A 26653-nucleotide genomic window follows, 5' to 3' on the forward strand; every position below is an offset into this window, starting at 1 on the left:
GCATAGTGGTGAAATTGCTTCATATAATCAGCTAGGTCAGATGTAAAATGCCAATATTTCACCAATATTGACCATCACAAGTGGCCGGTGCAAGTAGCTCTCCATATACCCTACTCGGGTATGTTTATTTAGGAAAGACCTGAGATCTCAGCTCGCTGTCAATGAGCCATGTACCTACACACTTAGGCCTCATGTCCACGGGGAAAATCGGGCCCACTACGGATTCTACATGTAGAATCTGCAGCGGGTCCCTCCTGCCCCGCGGACATGAGCGCTGAAAATAACAATAAATGAGAATAAACTTACCTCCCACCCGCTCCGTTTCTTCTCTTCGCTGCGGCGTCATCTTCTCTCGTCGCGGCCGGATCTTCATTCTTCGGCTCGGCGGATGTGCATGATGACGTCGGTGATGTGCCCCGCGCATGCGCCGGGCGGAAGCAAAAATGATCCGGCCGCGACTGAGAGAAGATGGCGCGGCGCCGAAGAGAAGAACTGGAGCGTGTAAGTAAAATATGATTTTTGTGTCCCGCGGATCCGGACGGCTTCCATAGGCTTCAATAGAAGCCCGCGGGAGCCGTCCCCGCGGGAGACCCGCATGAAAATGGAGCATGGTCCAGATTTTTTCATGCTCCATTTTTTTTAAAATCACTTTTATTGACGATCCGCGGGTATTTATCTACCCGCGGGTGGTCAATGCATCCCTATGGGGTGCGGATCCGCGCGCGGGAGAAGAGTTAAAATCCGCTGCGGATTTTAATTCTTATTTTTCCCGTGGACATGAGCCCTTAGGGGAAAATTTATTAAGACCGACGTTTCTAACACCAATCAGAATAATTTCTGCAGGCGCACAGCGCACCTAATGTATGAGGAGACACACATCTCTTCGTATATTAAATGCATCTCGGCTCCTCCGTGCGCCTGGGACCTGGCATAGATTTCTGTTATAATTTATGACAGTTTCTGGAGTACATTATACATAAATGTGTTGGTAAGGGGCTGCCACAACCCCCTTCCGATAAGCTATGCCCCCTTTTTGGGAAAGTGGCGCAGAGCTTGCGCCTAAATCAGCAACTTTTTTTTTACACACAAAAAAAAAAGGGTTAATAAATCCCCCCCTTGGACACTGTCCAATCAGAGTTGACAACATCAGACTGTCTACAGACACACCCTATTAACAAAGGAAATGTTAACACCCAGTTGTCAATTTATTCATACATTCCAGGAGGAATAACAGAGTAACAGCTCAATACAGACATAACAGAAAAGCTGATCCAAAAATGTTATTTCATGGGGAAGTTAAGTATTGACTAAAACAGAGCAGTCAGGAGAGCTGACAGGCCTGTTTAATATATGGGAACTCCTGTTAACCCCTTAGTGACAGCCCTATCGTAAAACTACGTCCTGCTGCTGCAGAACGTGTATGGAGGGAGGTAGCGCCGCTATATGCCTTTATACAGCACGGGCATCAGCTGTTTATTACAGCTGACACCAGCGGGCAATAGCTGCGCTCGGCCGTTCGGCTGATCGCGGCTATTAACCCTTTAAATGCCGCTGTCAATTCTGACAGCGGCATTTAAATTCCCCCAATGCTGTTCAGGGGGTCCCGCACGGCTCCCCCGCGGTGAGATCGGGGAATCCGTGCAGGTGTCATGGCAGCCGGGGGCCTAATGAATGGCCTCAGGGCTGCCTTAGCAGACTGCCTATCAAGCCATCCACACAGGGTGGCTTGAAAGACTGCCTGTAAAAAAGCAGTATGACGTAATGCTATAGCATTACGTCATACTGCAGGAGCGATCAAACCATCGCATGTTAAAGTCCCCCAGTGGGACTTCAAAGTAATGTAAAAAAAATAATCAATAAAGTTTTTTTAATTGTTAAAAAAAAAAAAAGTTATAAAAGTTTAAATCACCCCCCTTTTGCCATATCCATTATTAAAAAATCAAAATCATAAAATAAAAATATGTATTTGGTATTGCCGCGTCCGTAAAAGTCCGATCTATCAAATAGTGCATTATTTTTCCCGCACGGTGAACGTCGTCTGAAATAAAAATAAAGAACGCCAGAAATACACTTTTTTAGTTACCCTGTCTCCCAGAAAAAACGCAATAAAAAGCGATCAAAAAGTCGTATGTATTCCAAATTGATACTATCGGAAACTTCAGGACATCCCGCAAAAAATGAGCCCTTGCTCAACTACGTCGACGAAAAAATAAAAAAAGGTATTGCGCGCACAAAATGACCGCAGAAAATAATTGAAAAAAATTAAATATTAAAAAAAAAAAAATTAAAGTACTACAGCAAAAAAAATACTATACAAGTTTGGTATCGTAGCAATCGTACTGACCCATAGAATAAAAATATCAGGTCGTTTTTGTTGCAATTTGTGTGCTGTAGAAACAGGACGCACCGAAAGATGGTGGAATGCCGGGTTTTTTTCCATTTCTCTCCGCTAAGAATTTTTTAAAAGTTTTTCAGTAAATTATATGGTACAATAAATAGTGCCAATGAAAAATACAACTCATCCCGCAAAAAACAAGCCCTCATACAGCGACGTCGATGGATAAATTAAGGAGCTACGATTTTTTAAAAGGGAGTAGGAAAAAACAAAAATGGAAAAAAGCAAAAAAGCTCCGTCACTAAGGGGTTAAAGTCCACAATGTCTACTTATTCAAGCCAATGACCATCCCCACTGCAGCTTTGGGCAATCCTGATTACAAGAACCTAACCTGAAACATTGAGCTCTATTCATTTAAATGATGCGGCTGTCATGATGCCCTGGTCCCCTTCCTGGCAATGTTTGCAATTATCTACTTGTAGGGAATGCTTCATGGTAAAACAAGCCTGCTATGCTGCTGTTTAGTGTCAGATTGGCCTGCTAAGGCCTTAATCTGCCCACAGATGGAACAATACACAAATCTACTTAAGGCCCCTCAACATGCGCCAATATGTGCCCGACAGCAGTCACTTGCACTGCCAACCGGCTATTGCTCGTGCTTACTAAGAAGAGATAGTCGTTCAAGTGAATGGAGGCTAAGCGGGCCAGGATCATTGCAGCCCACCCGCCTCCAGTGCTATGCTTAATTCCTGCACTGTCCCCCCACTCAGCATCCTGTACAGAACAGTTCTGCAGAGGAGAAGGCTATGTGGCTAAGGAGTATGGAAGAAGGCATATGGGGACTCTGATGACTGGGGGGGGCAGTATATGGGGGCTCTGATGACTGCGGGGGACAGTATATGGGGGCTCTGATGACTGGGGGGACAGTATATGGGGGCTCTGATGACTGGGGGGACAGTATATGGGGGCTCTGATGACTGGGGGGACAGTATATGGGGGCTCTGATGACTGGGGGGACAGTATATGGGGGCTCTGATGACTGGGGGGACAGTATATGGGGGCTCTGATGACTGGGGGGACAGTATATGGGGGCTCTGATGACTGGGGGGACAGTATATGGGGGCTCTGATGACTGGGGGGACAGTATATGGGGGCTCTGATGACTGGGGGGCAGTATATGGGGGCTCTGATGACTGGGGGGCAGTATATGGGGGCTCTGATGACTGGGGGCAGTATATGAGGGCTCTGATGACTGGGGGCAGTATATGAGGGCTCTGATGACTGGGGGCAGTATATGAGGGCTCTGATGACTGGGGGCAGTATATGAGGGCTCTGATGACTGGGGGCAGTATATGAGGGCTCTGATGACTGGGGCAGTATATGAGGGCTCTGATGACTGGGGGCAGTATATGAGGGCTCTGATGACTGGGGGCAGTATATGAGGGCTCTGATGACTGGGGGCAGTATATGAGGGCTCTGATGACTGGGGGCAGTATATGAGGGCTCTGATGACTGGGGGCAGTATATGAGGGCTCTGATGACTGGGGGCAGTATATGAGGGCTCTGATGACTGGGGGCAGTATATGAGGGCTCTGATAACTGGGGGGGGCAGCATATGGGGGCTCTGAAGACTAGGAGTCAGCATATGGGGGCTGTGATAACAGGAGAAGTCAGTATATGGGCGCTGTGAAACTTGTGGAGGTCAGTATATGGAAACTTGATACCTGCAGAGGTCAGTATATGGGGGCTGTGATACCTATGGAGGTCAGTATATGGGGGCTGTGATGTCTGGGAGCAGCATATAGGAGCTGTGATAACTAGTCGGGCCAGTATGTAAGGGACTGTGATGAGGGAGTAGTTGAACTCCATTCTTCATGTGTATATAAGTAAAGTTTGTACCCCATTGCTTTACACAAGGGAATCACTTGTACAGCAAATTATCAAAATAGTCCCATTCAATTTTGACAATTCGAATAATAAGGAATTGCTGTGTATGCAATTCCCTTATGTAAATAAAAATGTGCCTTAGAGTTTTTTCTATCCTGTTTAAAAAAATAAAAATCAAGAATAAAAATCGAGAAGAGATTGAAAAAAATTTAGATTTTTTATTTTAGGCCCAATCACCCAACCCTAACATATATAATTTCAGGTAGCCCCATTTGTCTGCAGCATGCCTGCTGTCAGCTGGATTACACTATCTGGGGCCATTGCCTTATTTACTGTTCACTAACAATGTAATATTCGTTACATAGATCACTAGCAGCGCTCTCAGCAGCACACCCGCTAATAAGTCCATTTATTTCTCAAAGCAACAAACTGAGCAATAATAGACATGGGAAAACAAACTTGATTAAACACATTTATATCGCTTGACACAAAAGGAGAAATCGGGTCTCACCCTGTCTATTTCATTGTCGTCAATCCCATTAAGGTCCAGTTCTCCATCTTCAGCATTGTCACCTGCTGGAACGCAAGGAGTATTTCAGTGAGATGATATTGTTATTGTAAAGAGAAAGTATCAACTTTACGCTTCCTTGTCAAGTAACAGAGCACAGAACATACAAGAGAAACGCCACAAGAACACACACTCATAGGCTACACTTCGGCGAGAATCTAGTGCGAATTTTGTGCGCTACGAGATGCACAAATCTCACACGAACATGAACTCCATTCGTTTGAATGGACTTTTCACATGAGCGATGCTGCGCGGATGTAAATCGCAGCTTGCTCTATCTTTTGGTGTTACCACAGAACGCTTCGCCCATTTCTTTCAATGGGACCTTAAAAGACAACACATGGCACTCATGTGGGAAACACTTGCGATTCTCTGACACGTGTGAAACATGCACCTGAGGATCACAATTTCACAAAAACGATGCAAGGCGTCTTTGAATTCAAAAACGCGTCTCGTTGGTGTGAAAAATGGACATTGGCAAGCGCAATATCGCACTCACCTGTGCGTATGTATTCAGTTATAAAGGGGCTAAAACCCTATTGGTATGCTACAGCAATATAAACTAAGTAGTGCAACAGGAATACAAACGCAGTCGCTAATACATGGACGTAATGGAGAAGAAAACATTAAATGACATAAGTATGATTGTCCCTAATCCTAAACCTATATGGCCCAAGGTTACACAGGGTACCTGCACTGAAAAGAGAAACCCCATCTGCAAACCTCACCCTCAATTCACTGACCCAAAAATCAGGACGCATTTCCCTGCAGAATATGGGTTCATCAGAACAATACAGACAAAAGCAAAAATATAAAGACTTAAGTACACAAACTGTTGCATATTCTAGTAAACATAATCAAAAGTGTAATAATCATGTGGCAAAATAATAACCAGGCTCATGATAAGAGCCATTCACTCTGGCCATTTGCCGGTAAGGTTGGCGTGTATTAGACCACATTTACACTGACAGATGATCGCTCAAAAGTCGCTGAAACGACAGTTTGAGTAACAGTTTTGAGCGATCATCTATGCAGTCTATAGTAGCTAAGTAGCTACCTAAGAACTATGCAGGTGGAGCGGGACACACGGCCGCTATCACTCAGCATACAATACAGCGGTTCTGCGTAAGCAAACAGCTGTATTGTTCTCCGCGATTACAGCTCGCGCCCAACTGTAAACTACCAGCTGGACGCGAGCTGAAAGAATCTCATCAGCACTGCCGACTGTGATAACAGCCTGCACCGCTGATAAGAGTTCATCGCTCAGTTCTAGAAAACTAGAATTGAACGATGAACGACGCGTGCACGAAAACTGCACAATGTCCGTGCATTTATACCCAATGGTTATCGCTCAAAAGATGGCTTTGAGTGAATTTTGAGCGAGAACCTTTGTGTCTCAATGGGCCTTAACAATTACAAAAAGTTGATGTTAAATGAAGGCTAATCAGAAGTTATTAAAGTTTGCAATGTGGATCTGCTTTGGATTTAGTGTTTGTAGCTTTAAAAACCAATCACCTTCTTCTGACACTTCATAGGTGTATATTTGTAGGTTGCCTATGGATACGTCCTGTAGACATCCCAGCACTACAGATCCAGCTGGCTCAGTAAGAACAACCAGGGACGTTTTTTTTTCCTAATCAGCTCTGGGGTCAGGATTGTTGACCAATAGAGAAACAGCACTTAGCGGGGACATGCAGAGCAGGGAATTGTGGCAAATATAGCATCAAGTTGCGTATCAGCAGGAATATATCTGCAGGCTTTCTTGGAAAATAGCGAAGTGAAGAAACACCCGAAATGATGGACAGGATAATAAGGTAATGGCTGCACAATTTATACCAATAACTAGCTGTTAAAAACCTGGCGCAAAAGATCTTTCTTATCTTGAATTTTTGAAAATTTGCTTCAAAACAGAACACCCCTTTAACTTCCACCATCAATGTACAAAGTCAGTGTGCAGAGTCCTGCAGGCCAAATACAAGGGTCCTTGCATGCTGCGCCCCAAGGTTGTACAATGCCCTAGTATTAGGCTGCAGTCACACTGCGCTGCTTGGATGTGGTAAAAACCTCATTAAAAAAAAAAATTACATCAGAAAAACTGCATTTTTTTTCTTAGTAGTTTTTACCACATTCAAACTGCCCGGTGTGAACACACCCATACAGAGTATACCTGTCACAGTATTGATGGGGGTCACTTTGTTTTTTCTCTTTGGAAGAAGGGAGGAGAGTAACCCAACATTTTAAACACAAACACTAATATTAATACATCTCATTGAGGCAGTTTGTACAGTTTACACACGCAAATCCTCTAAAATAGAATAGATGCCTTGTGTTCTATACTAGGATGACCCCAGCACAACCAGTGGATGAAACGTTCCCGTCTCCTTCCCAAACATGGTAATTAAGAGGGCATGGTGAAACATTCAGTCTGGCCAGCTATTACTATAAGTACTTCCGACTAATTAATTTGTTGCTACTTCCAGCTTTCTGGCCGGAGAATACAGAGCGTATGAATTATTTAACGACCTCCGACATTTCCAGCACTGGCAGAAGGAACAGATGTTCTCTATGATGAGGACGATGAGATCACGAAGCATGAGATGATATCACTTGTGTCTCACCACAGACTATTCTCATGAGGACAACAGATAAAAATGTACTGCTACTTAACAAAAAAAATTGGCAGACCCATTTATGTCCAAGGAAATAACTGAGGGCTTTGGGCATAGAAACTGACAGGGCGGAGCAAGGGGCATCGCAGTGACCCCGATACAAACTTTTTTTCTATAGTTCTCAGAAAAGTTTTTTTTTTTTACCTTAGTTAATAATATTCACTGACCCATTACGGCAAGAAAAAAACTGCTTCCACAAATTGTTAACCGGCTTGGTTATGTAGTTGTATGTACACATACCACTCGTGCTCCACTGCTATCTCTCCTGGAAACGTAGGACTGTATGAATAAATTGACAACTGGGTGTCACCCTTCCCCCTCAAACGAGGCGTGGCTGTCAGATATGCAGCTTAGCGGATGTGCACAGAGTCACAAAGATGCGCTCTTCACTGTCCTCCATAAACTGCAGGTGGACTCAAGTTATAGGCATGGTTATTAATGAATCACAATAGACGCTTTCATGCTGATCTAGTTTGCCCCCTCCAAGCATCAGACAATAAGAATATCATAAAAACAGAAAAGTGAAAGGAACCGCTAGTTTGGAGATACCAGGACTCATACACAAGGGACTTGAATTACAATGCCACCTGCCAAGGGTGTATCTAGTCTCATGGCCTCCAAGGCAAATTTTTGACCTAGGAACCTCCCTCCCAAAGTTTGTTGCATGGATGCATGGCCCTAGTGGATAGTGGCACTAAAGATATATGCGGCCCCCTAAAATACCAAATAATATATATAATACAATCTGCAAACCCCCTTTATGCCCCCACTCAGTGGTAGACTTCTTGTGCTGTCTTTGTGCTAATTAAAATTGAAGAATAAAAACCCTGAAGCTCCCCTAGCCCGGTCTTCATATTGAGTAGCCGGATCTTCTTTCCTCAGATGGACGGTGTGGTGATGTCATCATGCTTCCTCAGCTACGACCCTGATATATATACATGCTTCTGACCAAAAGCCAATGGCACTCTGCACCGCCTTAGTCTTCAACTGGATCTGTGCCCTGAAGACGTGGATCCATTTGAAAGCGGCGCTCGCCTGCGTCTTCTGCCCTGACTGTTACGCTACTGGCACCTACTGCAATACAAATTGAGCCCCTTTGAATAAACTATAGACTGCTGTTTGTCTATGGAGCACATAGTAGTATTCTTGAAAATATATTGGGCTATTGCTGTTACAATTTACATACGATGACCTAAGGTGTTGCCTGGTTTTCAAACAACCCTAAATTGTGAGTTATTACAGAAAGGTGCCCCATTCAGGAAACTGTTCAAGAAGCCGGATCTTACAGAAGCTACAAGGAGTCTTTCTCTCTTTGGAGGACTCAACATGTCAATGAACAACAACATGGTCAAGCCACTGCTTTATATTTAGTCAGTCTTATTGAAAAACGTTTATAATACAAGAAAGGTAACAACCAAAAAGGAAAAACGATAAGGCAAAGACAAGGATCGCATCCGTTTGAGAGATCTGACACAATGCTCTGCGAATACTCTGGAAATTGTCCCCCTAGAACATCGGACTGTTGGGAGTCCCAAGAGGGACATTTAGGTGTTCATTCACCCAAGTACTTCTACATTTCTGGAAACCGAACAATGGTAAAACAGCAAATACCAGACCGAATGGTGTTGGACGCAAACCATGGATTACAAAGCTACGTTCACATGGTGGAATCTGATGCAGAGTTAAAAGGGGTTGTCTCGCGAAATTAAGTGGGGTTATACACTTCTGTATGGCCATATTAATGCACTTTGTAATATACATCGTGCATTAATTATGAGCCATACAGAAGTTATTCACTTACTTGCTCCATTGCTAGCGTCCCCGTCGCCATGGTTCCATCTAATTTCGGTGTCTTCTTGCTTTTTTAGACGCGCTTGCGCAGATCCATCTTCTCCCTTCGGCTCCGCTCGGCAGCATCGGCGTTTTGGCTCCGCCCCCTTGTACGTGTCATCGCGTAGCTCCGCCCCATGACGTGTGCCGGTTCCAGCCTCCTGATTGGCTGGAATCGGCCCGTGACGGGGCGGAGCTACGCGATGACGCTTACAAGGGGCGGAGCCAAAACGACAATGGTGCCAAGCCGAGCCAAAGGGAGAAGACGGATCTGCGCAAGCGCCTTTAAAAAAGCAAGAAGACACCGAAATTAGACGGAACCATGGCGACGGGGACGCTAGCAATGGAGCAGGTAAGTGAATAACTTCTGTATGGCTCATAATTAATGCACGATGAATATTACAAAGTGCATTAATATGGCCATACAGAAGTGTATAACCCCACTTGATTTCGCGAGACAACCCCTTTAAGCCAAGGATTCCTCCTGATGCGGCTATGCACATGTATATCCGCAGACCAACACAATGATTTAGCCTTTTCAATGGGCAAATCTGCGTTTGAAATTCCTCATGCAGATTCCACATGGATATAACATGGAAACCGCATCAAGAAGTGACAGTATGGAACTCCCTGACTGATTAAAGCAACACATAAATGAAGTCATTGACTATTCAAGTAACCATATAAAAATATACCTTTATTAGGAATATTAAAATATCACAAAAACAGTGGCATAATTACCACTAACACTATAAACCTCACTACGGATTATTATTACATAGTGCATATATAACATGAGACTTAAAGGGGTTGTCCCGCGAAAGCAAGTGGGGGTATACACTTCTGTATGGCCATATTAATGCACTTTGTAATGTACATTGTGCATTAATTATGAGCCATACAGAAGTTATTCACTTACCTGCTCCGTTGCTAGCGTCCCCGTCTCCATGGTGCCGTCTAATTTCAGCGTCTAATCTCCCGATTAGACGCGCTTGCGCAGTCCGGTCTTCTCCCTTCTGAATGGGGCCGCTCGTGCCGGAGAGCTGCTCCTCGTAGCTCCGCCCCGTCACGTGTGCCGATTCCAGCCAATCAGGAGGCTGGAATCGGCAATGGAATGCACAGAGCCCACGGTGCACCATGGGAGAAGACCTGCGGTCCACCGTGGGTGAAGATCCCGGCGGCCATCTTCGCAAGGTAAGGAAGAAGTCACCGGAGCGCGGGGATTCGGGTAAGTACTATGCGGTTTTTTTTTTAAACTCCTGCATCGGGTTTGTCTCGCGCCGAACGGGGGGGCTATTGAAAAAAAACAAAACCCCGTTTCGGCGCGGGACAACCCCTTTAAAGCCAATAAATATAATGTGAATAGCCCTGCAGTCAAATACTCATATGCACATAAGAATGGCCACATCCCAATTATGGGATAGCTATATCCAAAAATAAAGTGCAAGAGCAATTCAATTGAACTTGTTATGAATGTAACATGGGTCCTTGTTTAATGTAACCTACATCACCATGTCATCCAGCTGAACCCCCACCCTAAGTGTGGATGCTTAATATAGCAGGTGCTGGGATAGGATTGGTGGCGACAGATATTGGAGCGCTCCTGAAGTCTGGGAGCAGAGGCCATGGACTGCAGCACAGGCATGAGAATGGCGACCAACCGCAGCCCATCAGCAGATGAGTAGAGGCAACGGTGGCGATACACCATGACAGAAAATAATGGGATGCAGATTTTGCATCAGATCCTCTGTAATGATTGCATCCAGCTGCCGTTATAGACTCCAGTATTCTTCCAGATGAAATGAGGCATCGATCAGAATCTTCGATGGAAATGTGAACAATCTTAACAAAAAAAGAATTGTCCAGTATAATCAATGTCGTAATACAGGATGACATTGAACAAAATCACAATCCCCATCAAATATGCATATACCGTGTTTCCTCAAAGAAAAGACCCTGTCTTATATTAATTTTTGCCCCAAAAGAGGCACAGGGTCTTATTTTCAGGGGAAGGTCTTGTACTTGCCTAGCAGACGGCATCCAGGTCCCTCAAGCTGGTCTCTGGCCCTGCGGCAGGCTTCTGTGTAGTTCTCAATACTAAAGAAGCGTCTCTTGTTGGTAACGGGCCTTGAATACTCCGCCTCAAGCAAGAGAGTGCTCTGATTGGTTCATCGAGCGCCAGCTCTGATTGGCTAAGGAAGCGCACGTGAACCAATCACAGCTATTTAGGGTAGGGTTTATTATTGGTGTAGGTCTCATTTCCGAGGAAACATGGTAGTAGGTCTTCGTCTCTCACCACTATTGAAGCCAGTGAGGAAAGTGGACAGTGATGTGGAAGGTGACTTTAATACACACATTATTCTTCTAGCTTAAGGCTGAACTATGCTTTTGTTATGAACACTTCTGAGTTCAGATTTTAGTTCAGACTTTTTTCAGGTCGCACTGTTGTCTAAACTTGTTCATAACACGGGGAATATTTGTTATTGTCTGCATCCCCACACCCACCAAATAAAATACATTTCAGAGTTGATCTGGAATTACAGTGGATATATAAAGTCTACACTCCCGTTAGAATGCCAGGTTTTTGTCATGGTAAAAATACGACAAAGATGAATCATTTCAGCCTTTTTTCCACCTTCAACGTGACCCGTTATCTGTACGACTCCATGTAAAAACAAACAAATCTTTCATTTAGGGTGGAGAAATAAAAATTACGAAACTAAAATAATGTGGTTGCACAAGTGTTCACACCCTCTTATATTTGGGGATGTGGTTGTGCTCTGAATTAGCCAATCATATTTAAACTGATGGTATATAGTAGTCAGTTCATGGCTGCCATTATTTACAGGGATTCTGATTTACCCCATAAAACGTTCAGCTCTTCTAGGAGGATTTTCCTGACATTTTCTTACTTTGTCCGTAAAGAGCTTACAGCACATCAAAGGGATCTGATTGTTGGAAGGTATCAGTCTGGAGAAGGGGGCCAAAACATCTCCAAGGCATTACATATACCATGGAACACAGTGAATACGGGCATCAAGATATGGATTACATTTGGCACAGCAGTGACATTACCACTGGACGTCCCTCAAAATCTGATGAAAAGACCAGAAGAAAATTGGTCCAGGAGGCTGCCAAGAGGCCTACAGCAACATTAAAGGAGCTGCAGGAGTTTCTGGCAAGTACTGGTTGTGTAGTGCATGTGACAACCATCTCCCGTATTTTTCATATGTCTGGGCTGTGGAGGAGGGTAGCAAGACTAAAAACATTCAAGCTCGGCTATGTTTTGCCAAAACCTACATCAAGTCTGCCAAAAGTATTTGGGAGAATGTGTTAGGATCTGATGACACCAACCATAACTCCAAAAGGCATGTTTGGTGCAAAGCTAACATTGTGCATCACTAAAAGACCCGCAGTGAAGATGGTGGAGGCAACATTATGTGTGGGGCTGCTTTTCTGCTGCTGGAACTGGGGCTTTAGTAAATTATGAACAGTTCCAAATATCAGTCCATTTTGGCACAAAACCCTCAGCCTTCTGCTACAAAACTGAAGATGAAGAGGAATTTTGCCTCTCGGCACGACGACCCAAAGCATTCCTCCAAATCACCAAAAGAATGGCTTCACCAGAAGATGATCAACATTTTGGAATGGCTCAGCCAGAGCCCAGACCTGAAGCCCAGTGTAGATCTGTGGGTAGACATGAAGAGGGCTTCTACAAGGTAGAGTGGGCAAAGATTGCCAAGTTGAGATGTGCCAAGCTGGTAGACACCAACCCAAAAGACTGAATGGTGTGATAGAGTCAAAGGGTACATCAACAAAGTATTCGTTTTAGGGTGTGTAAATTTATGCAAACATTTTTCCCCACCCTAAAAGATTTCAGTTTGTTTTTCAGTGAAATAGTACAGATAATGGGTCACACTGAAGGTAGAAGCTAAAGTGATTCATGTTTGTCAGATGAATCATCTGACAAAGATGATTAACATGGCAAAAGCCTGGCATTTTAAGAGGGGCGTGTGGACTGTTTATATCTACTGTATTCAGGGTGTCAAAATGCATCAAAATATTCACTGTTGAATGATGGCCCACTATTAAGTTATGTAATAACATTTAATTACCAACAGATTGAGGCACAACTAAGATGAAACCATAAAGACTGAACTGCCAAAGACAACAAGCAGTGATCCTGGGAAAATGCAATAAATAACCTGTTTGATGCTATATAATTAATGTATTAGTATCAAAACACTTCTAAGGCTATGTCCACATGGCAGTGATCTACATCAGAGTTTTCTGATACGGATTCCAATGATAATCCACATCAGAAATCCACATGGTTGCCGCCCCGGGTCCGCAAATGGATTTAGCCCAAACAGTGTGAAAAATCTGTGTGCAGGTTTACAGATGCAGAGTCTGTGTCAAGTGATGACATATCAGTTCTTTTATCTACTGAATGTGGATTTGAAGTCTGTTTGCAGAACAACGTGTGGCGTATAGTCTCCAGCGTGGATTCCCATTAAAGCAATAGGAGACTGCTGGATGCAGGTTTTGCTGTGGATTTGATGCGGACCCATGTGATATATGCCGAGTGAACATAGCGTAAAGGTGTTCTTATACTTGCTCTCCGCCTAAACTCTAAGGCTGCCTGTCCACGGGCGTTTTTGCCTAGTGTTCCCCGCAGCGATAATCCGGCTGCGGGGAACGCAGTGCACGCTTTCCATAGCATTGCTATGGAAAGCGCAGCCCCTTTGTCTACGAGTGAAGAATCAGTGATTCTCCGCTCACGGCCGGCAAATTGCAGCATGCTGCGAATTGCCGCGATTCTCAACGGTGAGCCTATCTGTCAGATAGGCTCAGTGCGGAGATCCGTCTGACGGCTCCTGCTCCTCAGTGGTGGCTCCCGTGGCGGAGATCGCAACGCCCGTGGACAGACAGCCTAAGATAACACAGACAATACGGTCATTTGCATCAGTCAATAGACAATGACAAGGGATTATAAATATGTTTTTTACATTAATTTTACATCATATTAAAAAATGCAAAGAGCCGTACAAATTCCTAATAGGCCTCCTATAGACTGGCCTGCGATGTAACTATAATGTATCTATATATGTCTAGGATTGCCACAAATTAATCTGTGAGAAAAAAAACAAACATTGCCACAGACCATCACACACTGAATTATGGAAGTGTAATCCCCCGGAAGAGGACAGGAGAAAACATATCACAGAGAAGTTAAAGGGGTTGTCCCACCAATACAAGGTATCCGTCTATTCACAGTAACTTGCAGTTCACTAGGGGGGCAACTGCTGGGACCTCCACCGATGTGGCTGAATGACTTGTGCGCTGCCCCTCCATTCATTTCAACTGCACCATAAGTGATAGCCAAGCACTTGAAACCCTGGTGGTCCCATTAATATTCAACGGGGTGGCAGTGCACAAGTCCTTATCTCTTGGCCATAGAGGAGAGCGGTTACAAAGAATGTTCCTCCCTCTGGAGAACCTGTGCTATATTCCACAGGCAGCCCATTGACTAGAACGGGCAATGTGTAATGCGTCATTTCTCCTGTGGGGGTGCTGCACAGCAATTGGACATAATGTGAGGACCACCCACCGAATACAGGGATTGCTGCAGTAAAACACTTTGCAAACATCTTCTTATTAAGAATAAGTAGAATTGTTCAATGCGGACAACCCATTTAACCTATTATGTCTTTAAAATGTTAGACACACATTTCCTTGCTCAAAGAAATATTGATTGCATTGTCTCCAGACCAAGGACAGGGACGAAAAAAAAAAGTCCTGCATCATATGCAAACACGGAAATGTGAACCTGAACCATCTTGGCACTACTTACTGCCCAAGAAGGCTTAAATGATAACTCATGCCACCTGCTCAATCACTTTCAGCGCCAAGTGAAAGCTAAGATGCCCTCATTTGAAAGCCAAGCTGGAAATCTCTCCCACCCCCCTTGCAATTTCCCGTGAATTCTCCATCACATCTTCAGTATATTCTCTAATATTAACAGTTCTATCAGGTGACACACACTGCTATAATGTACTATGACTACTAACTAGGGAGATAAGCTGGCCAGGGAGCTGTAAAGGTATTCATATTACTTATCACCCATCTATAGTGATTGGAGATGGATGATATCAAACAATAGATAAATCCTACTTGTTTTTTTCCGGCATAAAACTGAAAACAAAACAGATCCCATTTATTAGTAACACAGATGTGAGGCTGCGTCTGATCTGACACCTATGAAGGATATTTAGGAAGAAAGCTTCCATCTGTGTGGTTTGATGTGCTTCAGAGGCAATGAGCTGTTTTCTATAACTGCAGGCTATAGGTAACAGCATAGCTTCACTTTCAAAGAAGGAATTACTAGCGAGCCCCGTGTGCAGGTGCCGAGCACACAGACAAGTTACAGGCTTTTATCTTCATCGCCGCTCGGGTAATACAAAACTAAACAAATGTCTTCCAAACCCTGAGACCCAAAAGATGATGGCCAAAGGCGTAGTATGGCTGATCTGGTCGTGCCTCCATAAACCTCTGTACATGGGAGGATCAACTAGTAAATTCTTTCTGACTTTTTAGAAAAGGCCGTCATGTTTGTGTACATGACGGATAACACTTTCTAGCCATTATATGACTTATATTAGGTATTTCTCCCCATTTCGTGCAGAGTGTATATCGGATTCTCCATCCTCCCAGGACTGGTGGGAGGAGCTGCTGTTGCGCTGTGTTCTGTAGACTGTACACAGAGAACTGCAGAGATTCTAGTCTCTGACTGAAGCACACAGACATAACCTGATTATGTGGGACTATATAAACAAGCTTTAGCAGTACATATGTGTATAAACAGCAGCAGATATCTCAGCACTAGTTTCAGGATGCATGTCTGTGTGTCTCTTCCTCCTCCTTTCTGCATACAGTTGAATGAACAGGATGACTTATACCCCTGCTCTTCCATCTTAGGCTGGTTTCACATCTGCGTTGGAACCTCCTACATGTGAAAATGTCTAGTTGCAGATCTGGCTGAAAATACTGGAAAAAAAAAAAGACCTGAATGCAGCCCTGTTTCTTCCATCCAAAAGCCGGGCAGCTGAGCGGAAACAGAAACGGACCCCATTACAGTCAATGGGTTCTGTTCGGTTCCTTCCTCAGACAGAGCCGTTCTGCGACAGGGGTTCCCCTTTCCTGCACCCCGAATAGAGCAGGAAAGTGGAAACCCGAACGCAGATGTGAAATTACCCTTAGTGTCCCCACTGTCGATCATGTGAAAACAGATTGTGGACAGAATGGTAGTGAAAAGGGAGACAGCACTTTAAAGAGATTTTTCAGCAAAAAAAACATTATTTTAGGTAAATAAAGTACATAGCTGTATGATTAATTATCGCACCGGCTATCATATAAGAACAAGTTGTTTGAAAAGTTCGTGTCCATATAAAAATGAAAATAAATGAAAACTTTCTGAACAGACTGTGACCCTATATAGCCCAGCAGAGCGGTTAGGCTCTCTGTAGTGTGTTTGGGCCTTCTGGCAGACGCATACACATACATGTCCCATACAGGATCTCATTGTAAACACTGAGGTAGCAAATAGCAGATGATACTGTTGGGTACAGAGATATTTCCCTTAGAAGCTTTACAGATATAGCAGTGCTAACCCAGAGAGAATTCGCACACTACAAAGATAGCGTGGCGCGGTTACGCTATTTGCATAGTGCAGCTGGCCATTCAGACTGAATAGAATAGCGTACCAGCCATCATGGTTGGCGCTGATACATCTGTACTTATAGGTGAAAAATATATACAGAATGGATTGCTGTATGGAGACCTACTGAACCACCACAGCTGTAGCGACACTGTGTGCCAACGTACAGACTAAGGCCTCCCTCACACAGACATTTTTTACCGCGCTAATTGTGGTATAAGGCTGGATTCACACAGGGCGGATTTGCCGCAGAAATTCCGTACAGAGTTTTGCCGCGGCAAATCTGCCTGTGGCCGCTAATCCAGGGATTACCAGCCATGTGGACGAGATTCCTCACAAATCTCGTCCACATGGGACGGCGAATCAGTCGCGGCAAAGCCGGTGTTGCGGCGCGGATTCGCCGGCTGCAGCATGTCCATTTCCACTCCCCCCCAAAAAAAAACCTGCGGCTAAGTGCTGCGAGTTTTGAAGCAGCGTTTTTCCGGCAGAAATCTCGTGTTTTTTCGCTGCAGCCAAACTGCGAGCTTTCCGCCAGGAATACGCCGTGAGAACCCAGCCTAATGCTTCCATTTTTTTCCAAAGGGACTGCTCAGAAAGCCGCAGCGCTTACCGATTTTTGCCCGTTTAGCGCACCGCATCCATGATGAGGTATATTAAACTCCGCTGTCGGACACAGCTCCCTGCGGTAAAAAGGGAAAGTACAATCGAAGTGCTTACCGCAACGCATGTGTGAGGGAGGCCTTAGGCTGTGGTGACTGGAGCGTGCGGTAAAGCCCTGCATGTATAACACAGCACTTTAGCGCTGTGTGAGCCGGCCTATCGCTGTGTACAGCAGCGATATTTGACTGCACATAACAGCGTATCTCACGCACGCTGTCATACGCAGTCTTCCTAGTTTAAGTTTTCTACTTTGTTGCTTAGCAACGTTACGTATAAACGGCGCACATAAACAATGTACAGCGTTTATTACACGCCCATAGAGAACAACAGGGCTCTACTACACATAATATGCGGTAAGACTGAACATGCAGAGTTCTCTTTTACATGTCTATTATATGAACGTCTGAATGAATCAATGAAAATCAATGTACTTTCATTGACTCCATTCACCGAGTATTACACATGTGTAATATGCAATGAAATTAAGCTCGTGTGAGTCTGCCCTTAGGCCGCCTGCAGACGGCCGGGTCGGATCCCCTGCGAGAATTCTTGCAGTGAGACCTGTGCAGCTCTCACCTGCTCCCGCAGCTCTGGCTCTGAGATGTGGCGGCTGCCAGTCAGCCGGCGCATGCGCAGAGAGGAGCCGGCCCGGCACTACTGATAGTTTTGTGCGGGCCTCTGTGAGACCCGCACAGAAATAGAGCATGCCGCGATTTGTTTTCCGCATTTATTTTCACGCGGACAAATCGCGGCTGTCTGCATAGGATTGCGCTTTGTAATGCAATCCTATGAAGGCGAGCAGTGGTGGAAATTCTGCGGGAAATCCCGCCGCGGGATTTCCGCCTGTGTGTCGGGGGCCTTGCACAGAAGAACCCGGGATGCACAATAAACCTTCGTTACTATAATAGTGCTCATATTACCAAAACGTCAGAGAAGGTTCCTTGAAAAGTATGAAAAATATTTCAGACAAGATTTCAGATGATTTTGTAGTCTGGTATCTGTGAATGATAGAATTCATGAAAATTTAGAAAATGTAAAAAAACAAAAACCCCAATATGCATATAGCAGTGTTTGTTGCATCTATTGCCAGGATTCCCTGAAGACACAGTACAAGACAGTCCATGAGTAGCGCTGGCACCGCCTTATGAATCCTGCCTTCTACTGAGTAAAGCATGGAGCGAGTTCTTCCCAGGGGTCCACTTCAGCATTAAGGCTCAACTTCTTCTGTCTAGCTTACAAATATGAAATGAAAACCTTTGATGAGAGCCTGTAATTGTGGAGTGCAGTGAGCACGGACCTTCTCCTGGTGGGCCCGGCCCGGGGGTCCTCGGATGAGGAAGAGCAGTTGTAGGGAGTTCACATGGAGGTAAACAGGTTGGGAATAAGGGCGCATTCAGTCCCTATTATGCGCATATTTTTGTACACGTGTAATATGGACATCATAAGCCGCATTGGTCTGCTTATTCACATCTGAAGATTTTACACACAAGAAAAAAAAAAAAAAAAAAAAAAATCGCAGCATATCCCATTTCCAAAATCCCCCATTAAAGGCTACGGGTTCACATAAAAACACAACAAATATGCAGTTGCATGCGTATTTACTGCTGGCAGGAGATAGTGGTTTATATAATAGTGACATCAACTTGGCCTTCTTCTGTTTTTTTTGCAATTATGAAAAAACTTACAATGAATACACATGCAAAAAAAAAAAAAAGCCCGCATATGCAACAAATACACATTTATTCGCAGTAAAAATGCTGCGTATTCCACAGACCGTATATGTATACACCCATGTGAACGAACCCTTATTGCGTATTTGGCCCATATTGCAAAGTCTGTTTTAGGGAATCATCTACAGTATTTGAAGGGGTGTTCCAGGATGGTAACATTAATGGCCTAGGATAGGCGATAAATATCTAAGTAGTGGAGGTTCGACTCTCGAGACCCCTGATGATTACAGGAATAAAGGGGCCACAGTGCTCCAGCTGGAGAACCACATCCTCTTCATGGTCATACCAGCCATGGTGCCATACATTTGGTTGTGGCTGTGCCTGGTACTGCAGCTCAGTTCCAGTCTTCAATAGGAGTGGGCTGCAGTTTCTTAAGGACAGGCAATCAATATTATATTCCTGAAAAAAACCTTGAAAGGAGCTGCCTCACCATAGCAATATATAACCCATCCACAAAATAGGTCATAAGTGTCTGATCGTTGGGGGTCCTATGTACAGGACCCCACCAATCAAGAAAATCGGTTCCGGATTCTACACTTTGAGCGGAGCAGCAGTAATTCACTGTCTATGGGATTGACTGAGATAGTTGACCGCTGAACTTGGCCATCTCCATCAGTTTTATAGATGGTGAATGACTGCCACTCCATTCAAAATGGAGGCAAGTGGGATGCCCATTCCCATGATCGGTGGGGTTGCAAGGATAGCCCCTCAATGATGAAACACTTCACCAGTTTTGTAGACAATGATAAGTTGCTATAGTGGGACAGCACCTTTAAGAATTGCAAAAATAATCCTTTGGCTTTTCACACACAACAGAACTAGCTAGCTGCCCCTCCTTTTCTTGCAAAGAGGCGCTAACTTTTCAGACAACTTATGCTCATTTAATAGCTTGTGTTTCTCAATCTTGAAATCTACTTTCATTAATTTTCTTTTTGTTTTACCATTGTAAATCATGGCTGAAGTGGTTGCCACTAGAGGGTCTGCATTTCAACTCTTCTGCAATCCACTGCCTGTTCTTAGGTATTGAGCTTCGGTAGTAACTCGGATGCTGTGGGGGAGGGGTCATCTTCACAGGATGCTCCCTGCACTCAGAGGCTGACAGATCTGAAGACACTGTGTCAACAACTTCCCCATTCTCTGCCTCTCCTGCTATTACAGTGTGTGTGCGCGCGCACTATGGGTTTACTAATCATTTGCCAAGAATGTCTCTGAATTTCTAACTCTTACAATCACCCTGGGACAGCAGAAGGGTGGGCATTCAGATACTGCTTGCTGATTGGACCAGAGATAGCACAATAAAGCAAGGGAAGTGAGAGAAAGGAAATACAAGACAGTGAACTACTGGCAGATTAGTAGTCTTGCGATATGCCCCCTGCCTGAAAGTGGATTGCAAACAGCAGGGCAGGAAATACTGATGTTGTTAAGTTAAATAAAGGCTGACTCCCCACAGCCACCAATACGTTACACTGTTATGTGTCTGTAACACGATGTGCAGACTCTGATGGTGAACACAGCTCGTGTACAGCTGGAGGTTATGCAGGCTGCTCTACGGCGGACCAGAGGTGCTCATTTATAAGAGAAAATATCCATAATGATGTGTATGATGATGGAAGAAGATCTGATTGTGCAGAGGGTTAACGTCAGGGTAATATCTGCAGTCTGATACATTGTCTCTTATACTGGGAAAGTGGATGGCAAACTGTCACTGCAGATGTTGCAAAACTTTGATTAGTGCTACTGTGTTACTCCACATGATGCAGAACTATCACTCTCAAAGAAGCCAGGTCATGCTGAGATTTGTAGTAGCGGTAGTTCCACCGGCTCTAGACTACTGGCCTCTGCTATTACAGTGACCAAATAAATCATTGGCAGCAGGTAGTAAGGGGTCGGTGCGAGGCATTAAAGCTCCTCTTAAGTAAATGAAGGGGTTGAGCATCTACATCTGGAGCAGATTATATTCTCTGGTCGGCTGTCTTCTCCATAGAACACTGGCACAGTGTGCAGCTGCAGATTAAAATACTTTATACTGGTATTCTGGCTCCACGCTGTTCACATGTTGTAAATAATGGGCTTGACACAAGATGCTAAATATGGCAATGTTTCTTGCAAGCAGATTACAAGCACACAACAGAAGGATGTATACTTTCTAAATTAATTTCGCTGCTTCCGTCGCAGCAGACAGAGCTATTTTTTTTTTTTTGCCAGGATTGAGAGACAAATTAGGATTTCCTTAAATGGAGCGTGCAGCAGGAAATTCTCAATAAATTATGGAATGCTAAATTATTGGATTGTTTACCAACGGCAATGAGATGGCAAATGTCTTCTTGTTTATTTCAGCAAAACTGAAATGACATTCTCAGGAAGGCGCTTACCCGCAGAAAAAATAATTATTGTTTTTGTGTGGTCTTGATTTAAAGAGAAAAGCCACCCAAAACGGAATGTCTAGCTTTTCAAAACACCGATCCAGCATGTAGGTTTACTTCCATTGTTGGTGGTCCAACATCTGCCGACTTACTTATATTTCACAAAGGAACATCTATTCCGTTATCTGCTCTAAGGCTATGTTCACAGGGGGCGGGATCTGTTGAGAGTGTCCGCAGCGAACATTCCGCAGCAGATGAGCACCAACTCAATATAAGATGTGGAATCGACACCACAAATCCAGTGCTATAATAGGTAGACTTAGGCCTCACGTAAATAAATACCTGTGGATGTCATTTTCCCTTGGCATGCGGATCGCACGCACAGGAAAACAACCGCAGCACGATCCATATTTGTGCGGTTTTCCCGCACGGATGGCTCCCACAGCCCTGGCAAAGCTGGAGTTTAAAAAAAAAAAAAAAAGGATGACAGCGCATTCGCACGGCACGCCACCGGCATACGGAACACATCCGCCAGGCAGAAGAAAAAAGATCTGGCCTGCATGAAACAGGGCCCCATAGCATCCAGACAGGTGAGTATAATGTACTTTCTGGCCTCATGTCTGCGGGCCGGGTGGAATCCGCTGCGGGAATCTGTCCTTATTGACTGCATGTCAATTTCCTTAATACACTTTCATAGTGTCCCCCAATATGACAATCATTTCCCAGCCTGACACTCTGCGCCTGTTTCATGGAGTCATAGTCTGCCTGGTCCTCTGCACACAACTCTCCCTTCTGCTGTACTGTCACATCAGATGGAGTATTTCCGTATACAGATGACAGGGCAGATCAATAGACATTCGTGCACAGAGGGTAGATATTTACTAGGGAAATTTCCATTGTGCAAAATATGTTTCTACATATTACCCCCATGTTTCTCATCACCCGATCTTCCACACCATCCATTGTTACCCCAAAACACAATTCACACATTTCCTCAGTGTTTCCCAGTACAATCTACTACCATAATGTCTCCGCTACTCCAACATATATAATACCTGTCTTCCCTTTCATACAAACCTATGGTACTATACATGGTACCCCGCTGCCGGGCGCACACATTACCACCGTGGTACCCCGCTGCCGGGCGCACACATTACCACCGTGGTACCCCGCTGCCGGGCGCACACATTACCACCGTGGTACCCCGCTGCCGGGCACACATTACCACCGTGGTACCCCGCTGCCGGGCACACATTACCACCGTGGCACCCCGCTGCCGGGCACACATTACCACCGTGGCACCCCGCTGCCGGGCACACATTACCACCGTGGCACCCCGCTGCCGGGCACACATTACCACCGTGGTACCCCGCTGCCAGGCACACATTACCACCGTGGTACCCCGCTGCCGGGCACACATTACCACCGTGGTACCCCGCTGCCGGGCACACATCACCACCGTGGCACCCCGCTGCCGGGCACACATCACCACCATGGTACCCCGCTGCCGGGCACACATCACCACCATGGTACCCCGCTGCCGGGCACACATCACCACCATGGTACCCCGCTGCCGGGCACACATCACCACCATGGTACCCCGCTGCCGGGCACACATTACCCCCGTCGTACCCCATTGCAGTGTACACATTATCCAATGTTACCCCATTACTCTGTACATAAAACCCCAACCCAATGTACACAATATACCAGCATTTCACCAATTACAGTATACACATTACCCTTTCCCGGTATATGAGACAATGTATCAGACTGCACATATTACCCTGAAGTTACCCCTCTGCACAATCAGACCTTCTTCCATCATCACACGCATCATTATGGATCTTTTCTCTGGTCCGCCGTAGAGCAGCCTACATAACCTCCAGCTGTACACGAGCTGCGTTCACCATCAGAGTCTGCACATCGTGTTACAGACACATAACAGTGTAACGTATTGGTGGCTGTGGGGAGTCAGCCTTTATTTAACTTAACATCAGTATTTCCTGCCATTTATAAGCCGGTGAGCCTGATTCATCTTGCAGATGTGGTATGGAATGGCTAATACTCTTCTATAGGACAACCACACTGGCCCCGAGCGACTTCAGCATACTACAATACCGAGAAGACTGGAAGTGAAGTGCTAGCTATTCCCTGAGGCAAAGACTGCATATTACGTGATAAGTAGCAATGTATCCTGATTTATATATCATAAGAGTATCCTCTTACAAATCCTCTTCTAATTCTATGGTAGTCAGCTGCGCAAAAAAGAAAAACAAATTTGCTTAACTCGAACAAGACAGCTGTTGGGGCGCTGCCCACAAGCCCAGTGGTGAGGACTGTGTCATAGAAACTTCATGCACTTCGAGCATTGGCCTACAGTAACGGAAATGTGCAATATACCATCTGTAGAAGAGCGGAACAATCTGTTTTTCTTACATTGATAACAAGAGGTACTCCTGCCGGTCAGAGTACAAAACACCATAAAAAGGTGCACAAAACCCCCTGCAGCACATGTATCATTAAGGTGTAATGACATTCTAATCCAATGTATCACGATGGAGCCCGCAGCATCAGACTGCTATTACACCAGTGCTACCGCTTGCGTTTCCTCAACAATTGCTGGGGAAACTAGATGAAAATTGGAGATGCAATGTCCACTGCCAGCGGGCATCAATCAGCACACGGACATGCGGGAATGGAGGAGGGAGATAAGAAGTGGTCGAGGAGAAAGAAAAATGCATTTTTCTTTAATAAAATATATTACAAAGTTTCTTATTTTCATTTGCCATATTGATTAGTGAAAACAAAAGTTTAGTTACTCTTTAAAGTGACTGTAGAACAGGCAGCCCTTACTACCCTCTCTACTTATACCACTATTTCCTTTCCTCTCATGAGTTCCCTGATGAGTCAATACTGGTGAGGGACTTGTTATTTGTATAGTGCCAACTTATTCTGCAGTGCTTTCAGGTAATTTATTTATCCCCCCCCCCCTTCCTCCCAGCAAGCTGGGTACTCATTTTACCAACCTCGAAAGAATGGAAGGCTGAGTCAATCTTGAGCCGGCTATCTGAAGCATGCGGAGATTGAACTCGCAACCTTCAGATGAAATGCGTAGGAGTTCTTCCGAAAATAACAGGGTTATTTAGAGAGCCGGATTCTGCATGGGGTTGCCTTTCTCAGTGTGGTCACCCCATTTATTGACCTAGAAGACCGAACAGGGTACAGTGTAGGAAAATAAATCCATGCTGCGGACTGTAGTTCTTCTCTGAATTAGGAAAGCACTATTAAACTACTGCAATTTCCTTGCACACTTTATGCTACATACTATATTATAAAAGGGATGGTCACTGGCAAAACTGCTCTAACCAGGATGTGTGCTTTAGAATATACTATGCAAACTTGGCAAACTTTTTCCACTTAGCAAATTGACTGTTTCTGCTCTTGAATTCTGGGCCTACAACATTGCATGCATGCGGATTGCGGATATACTGTCTACACGTAAGGATTAGAATAATAGTTACATTCTATGATTTGCTTTGTTTTCCGATACAAAATTTCCGGGACCAACAAACTTCTGGACAAGGCCTTGGCAGTAACACATAGGTGGGACATGCACGTTACAGATGCAACATCTGGCTACAGCCAACGCAAAGTTGGTTTAGTTGCATGATAGGTCTGGTTTAGTTCTCATGCTTAGATGTTGGCAACAAGATCCCCCTAATAGGTTTCCCAGATGATACAAACTTTGTAGAACATTTCTCATCAGCAAATTCATATAACAGCAATGAAAAAAAGAACTAGCTATTGTAAAAGTAAGAAATTTAGGATACATCCCTTAAACAAAAAGGGCAAATACCTCACTAATCTCATTAAAAGAAGTTATCCCATGAATTGTTTTCAAACCAAGAGTCCCGAAATGCTGAAAAATAGTGGTTTTAAATTCATATATATTATTTCTAGCATAAAATTACCTTTTTCATTGTCTTTTGCTTTCATGTATCCCCCTTGGTGAGAGCGCCGCACAGAATCAGTCTTCTTCACCCTCTGGCAGCAGACAATGCAATCTCTTCTTATGTAGAAATCACAAAAACAGTATATCCAGATAGCGCCTCAGGATCGTTATTCAGCTGTGTAGGACGAGACAATTCTAATCCTCCAAAAGGGGGAGAGCTGCGGAAATAGTTGGGGTCTCTCGTATGAGAGTGATCCCAAAGAAATATGATAGAAAGTAGCTATTGTTTTTGCTAATAGCTACTTTCTATCATCTTCTTATGTAGAAGTACTCTTCTTATGTAGAAGCTATGCTCCTTCCCACACAAGCAGGTTAGAAAGTCATTTCTATTGACCGCTCTGCACTGTATAGAAGATCATGCAGAGACTTGCCTGTGAGAAGAGTTTACGTATGGGTAAAGGTACCTTTACACGGGACAACTGTTGGGTGCATAAGTGCCCCACCCCAGTCGTCTCACAGAATTGCTTCCGTGCTTTCATAGAGTTGTTCAGAGAAAGGAGGTGCAGCGAGACCGCTCCGGCCACCCATTCCAGTCACTGCAAACAGGCAGTCATGCCTAGATGAACGACTGCCTGTTTACACGGGCCAATAGTTGCTTGGTTTTTAGGTGAACTATAAACTAAGTGACTCCAACAGGTGAGTGATTTCTTGCTCAGTGCCCTGTACACAGGCTGTTCAATATGTGCAAAATGTATAACATTTGGCGCATCTTTCTCCAGCGCGGGATATGAAACGCCTAGGTTTCCCCCATAGGGTTCACAGGGGCTCCTGCACTGCCTAACACATATGCCTTAAGTGATTCAGGGTACAACACTTTAAGTATGCTGCACAACAATTTGATCTGTCTTGCAGCATCAAATCAGTCCATTCTTAGCAATG

General features: G+C 44.6%; 1 protein-coding gene across 2 annotated transcripts in view; it reads right to left on the reverse strand.

Moving 5' to 3' along the window:
- The window catches only part of BRF1 (BRF1 RNA polymerase III transcription initiation factor subunit), a 286967-nt gene that overhangs the window by 79148 nt on the left and 181166 nt on the right, over nucleotides 1-26653 (reverse strand). Inside the window, exon 12 of one of the 2 annotated variants that reach the window (XM_066608177.1) lies at nucleotides 4734-4795. In XM_066608177.1, the coding sequence (XP_066464274.1) occupies nucleotides 4734-4795 (62 nt within the window). Of the gene's footprint in view, nucleotides 1-4733; nucleotides 4799-26653 lie in introns of both variants that reach the window. The other variant, XM_066608176.1, reaches the window with a different exon arrangement.

This window comes from Eleutherodactylus coqui, chromosome 6, assembly GCF_035609145.1.
Source record: "Eleutherodactylus coqui strain aEleCoq1 chromosome 6, aEleCoq1.hap1, whole genome shotgun sequence".
NCBI lineage: Eukaryota > Metazoa > Chordata > Amphibia > Anura > Eleutherodactylidae > Eleutherodactylus > Eleutherodactylus coqui.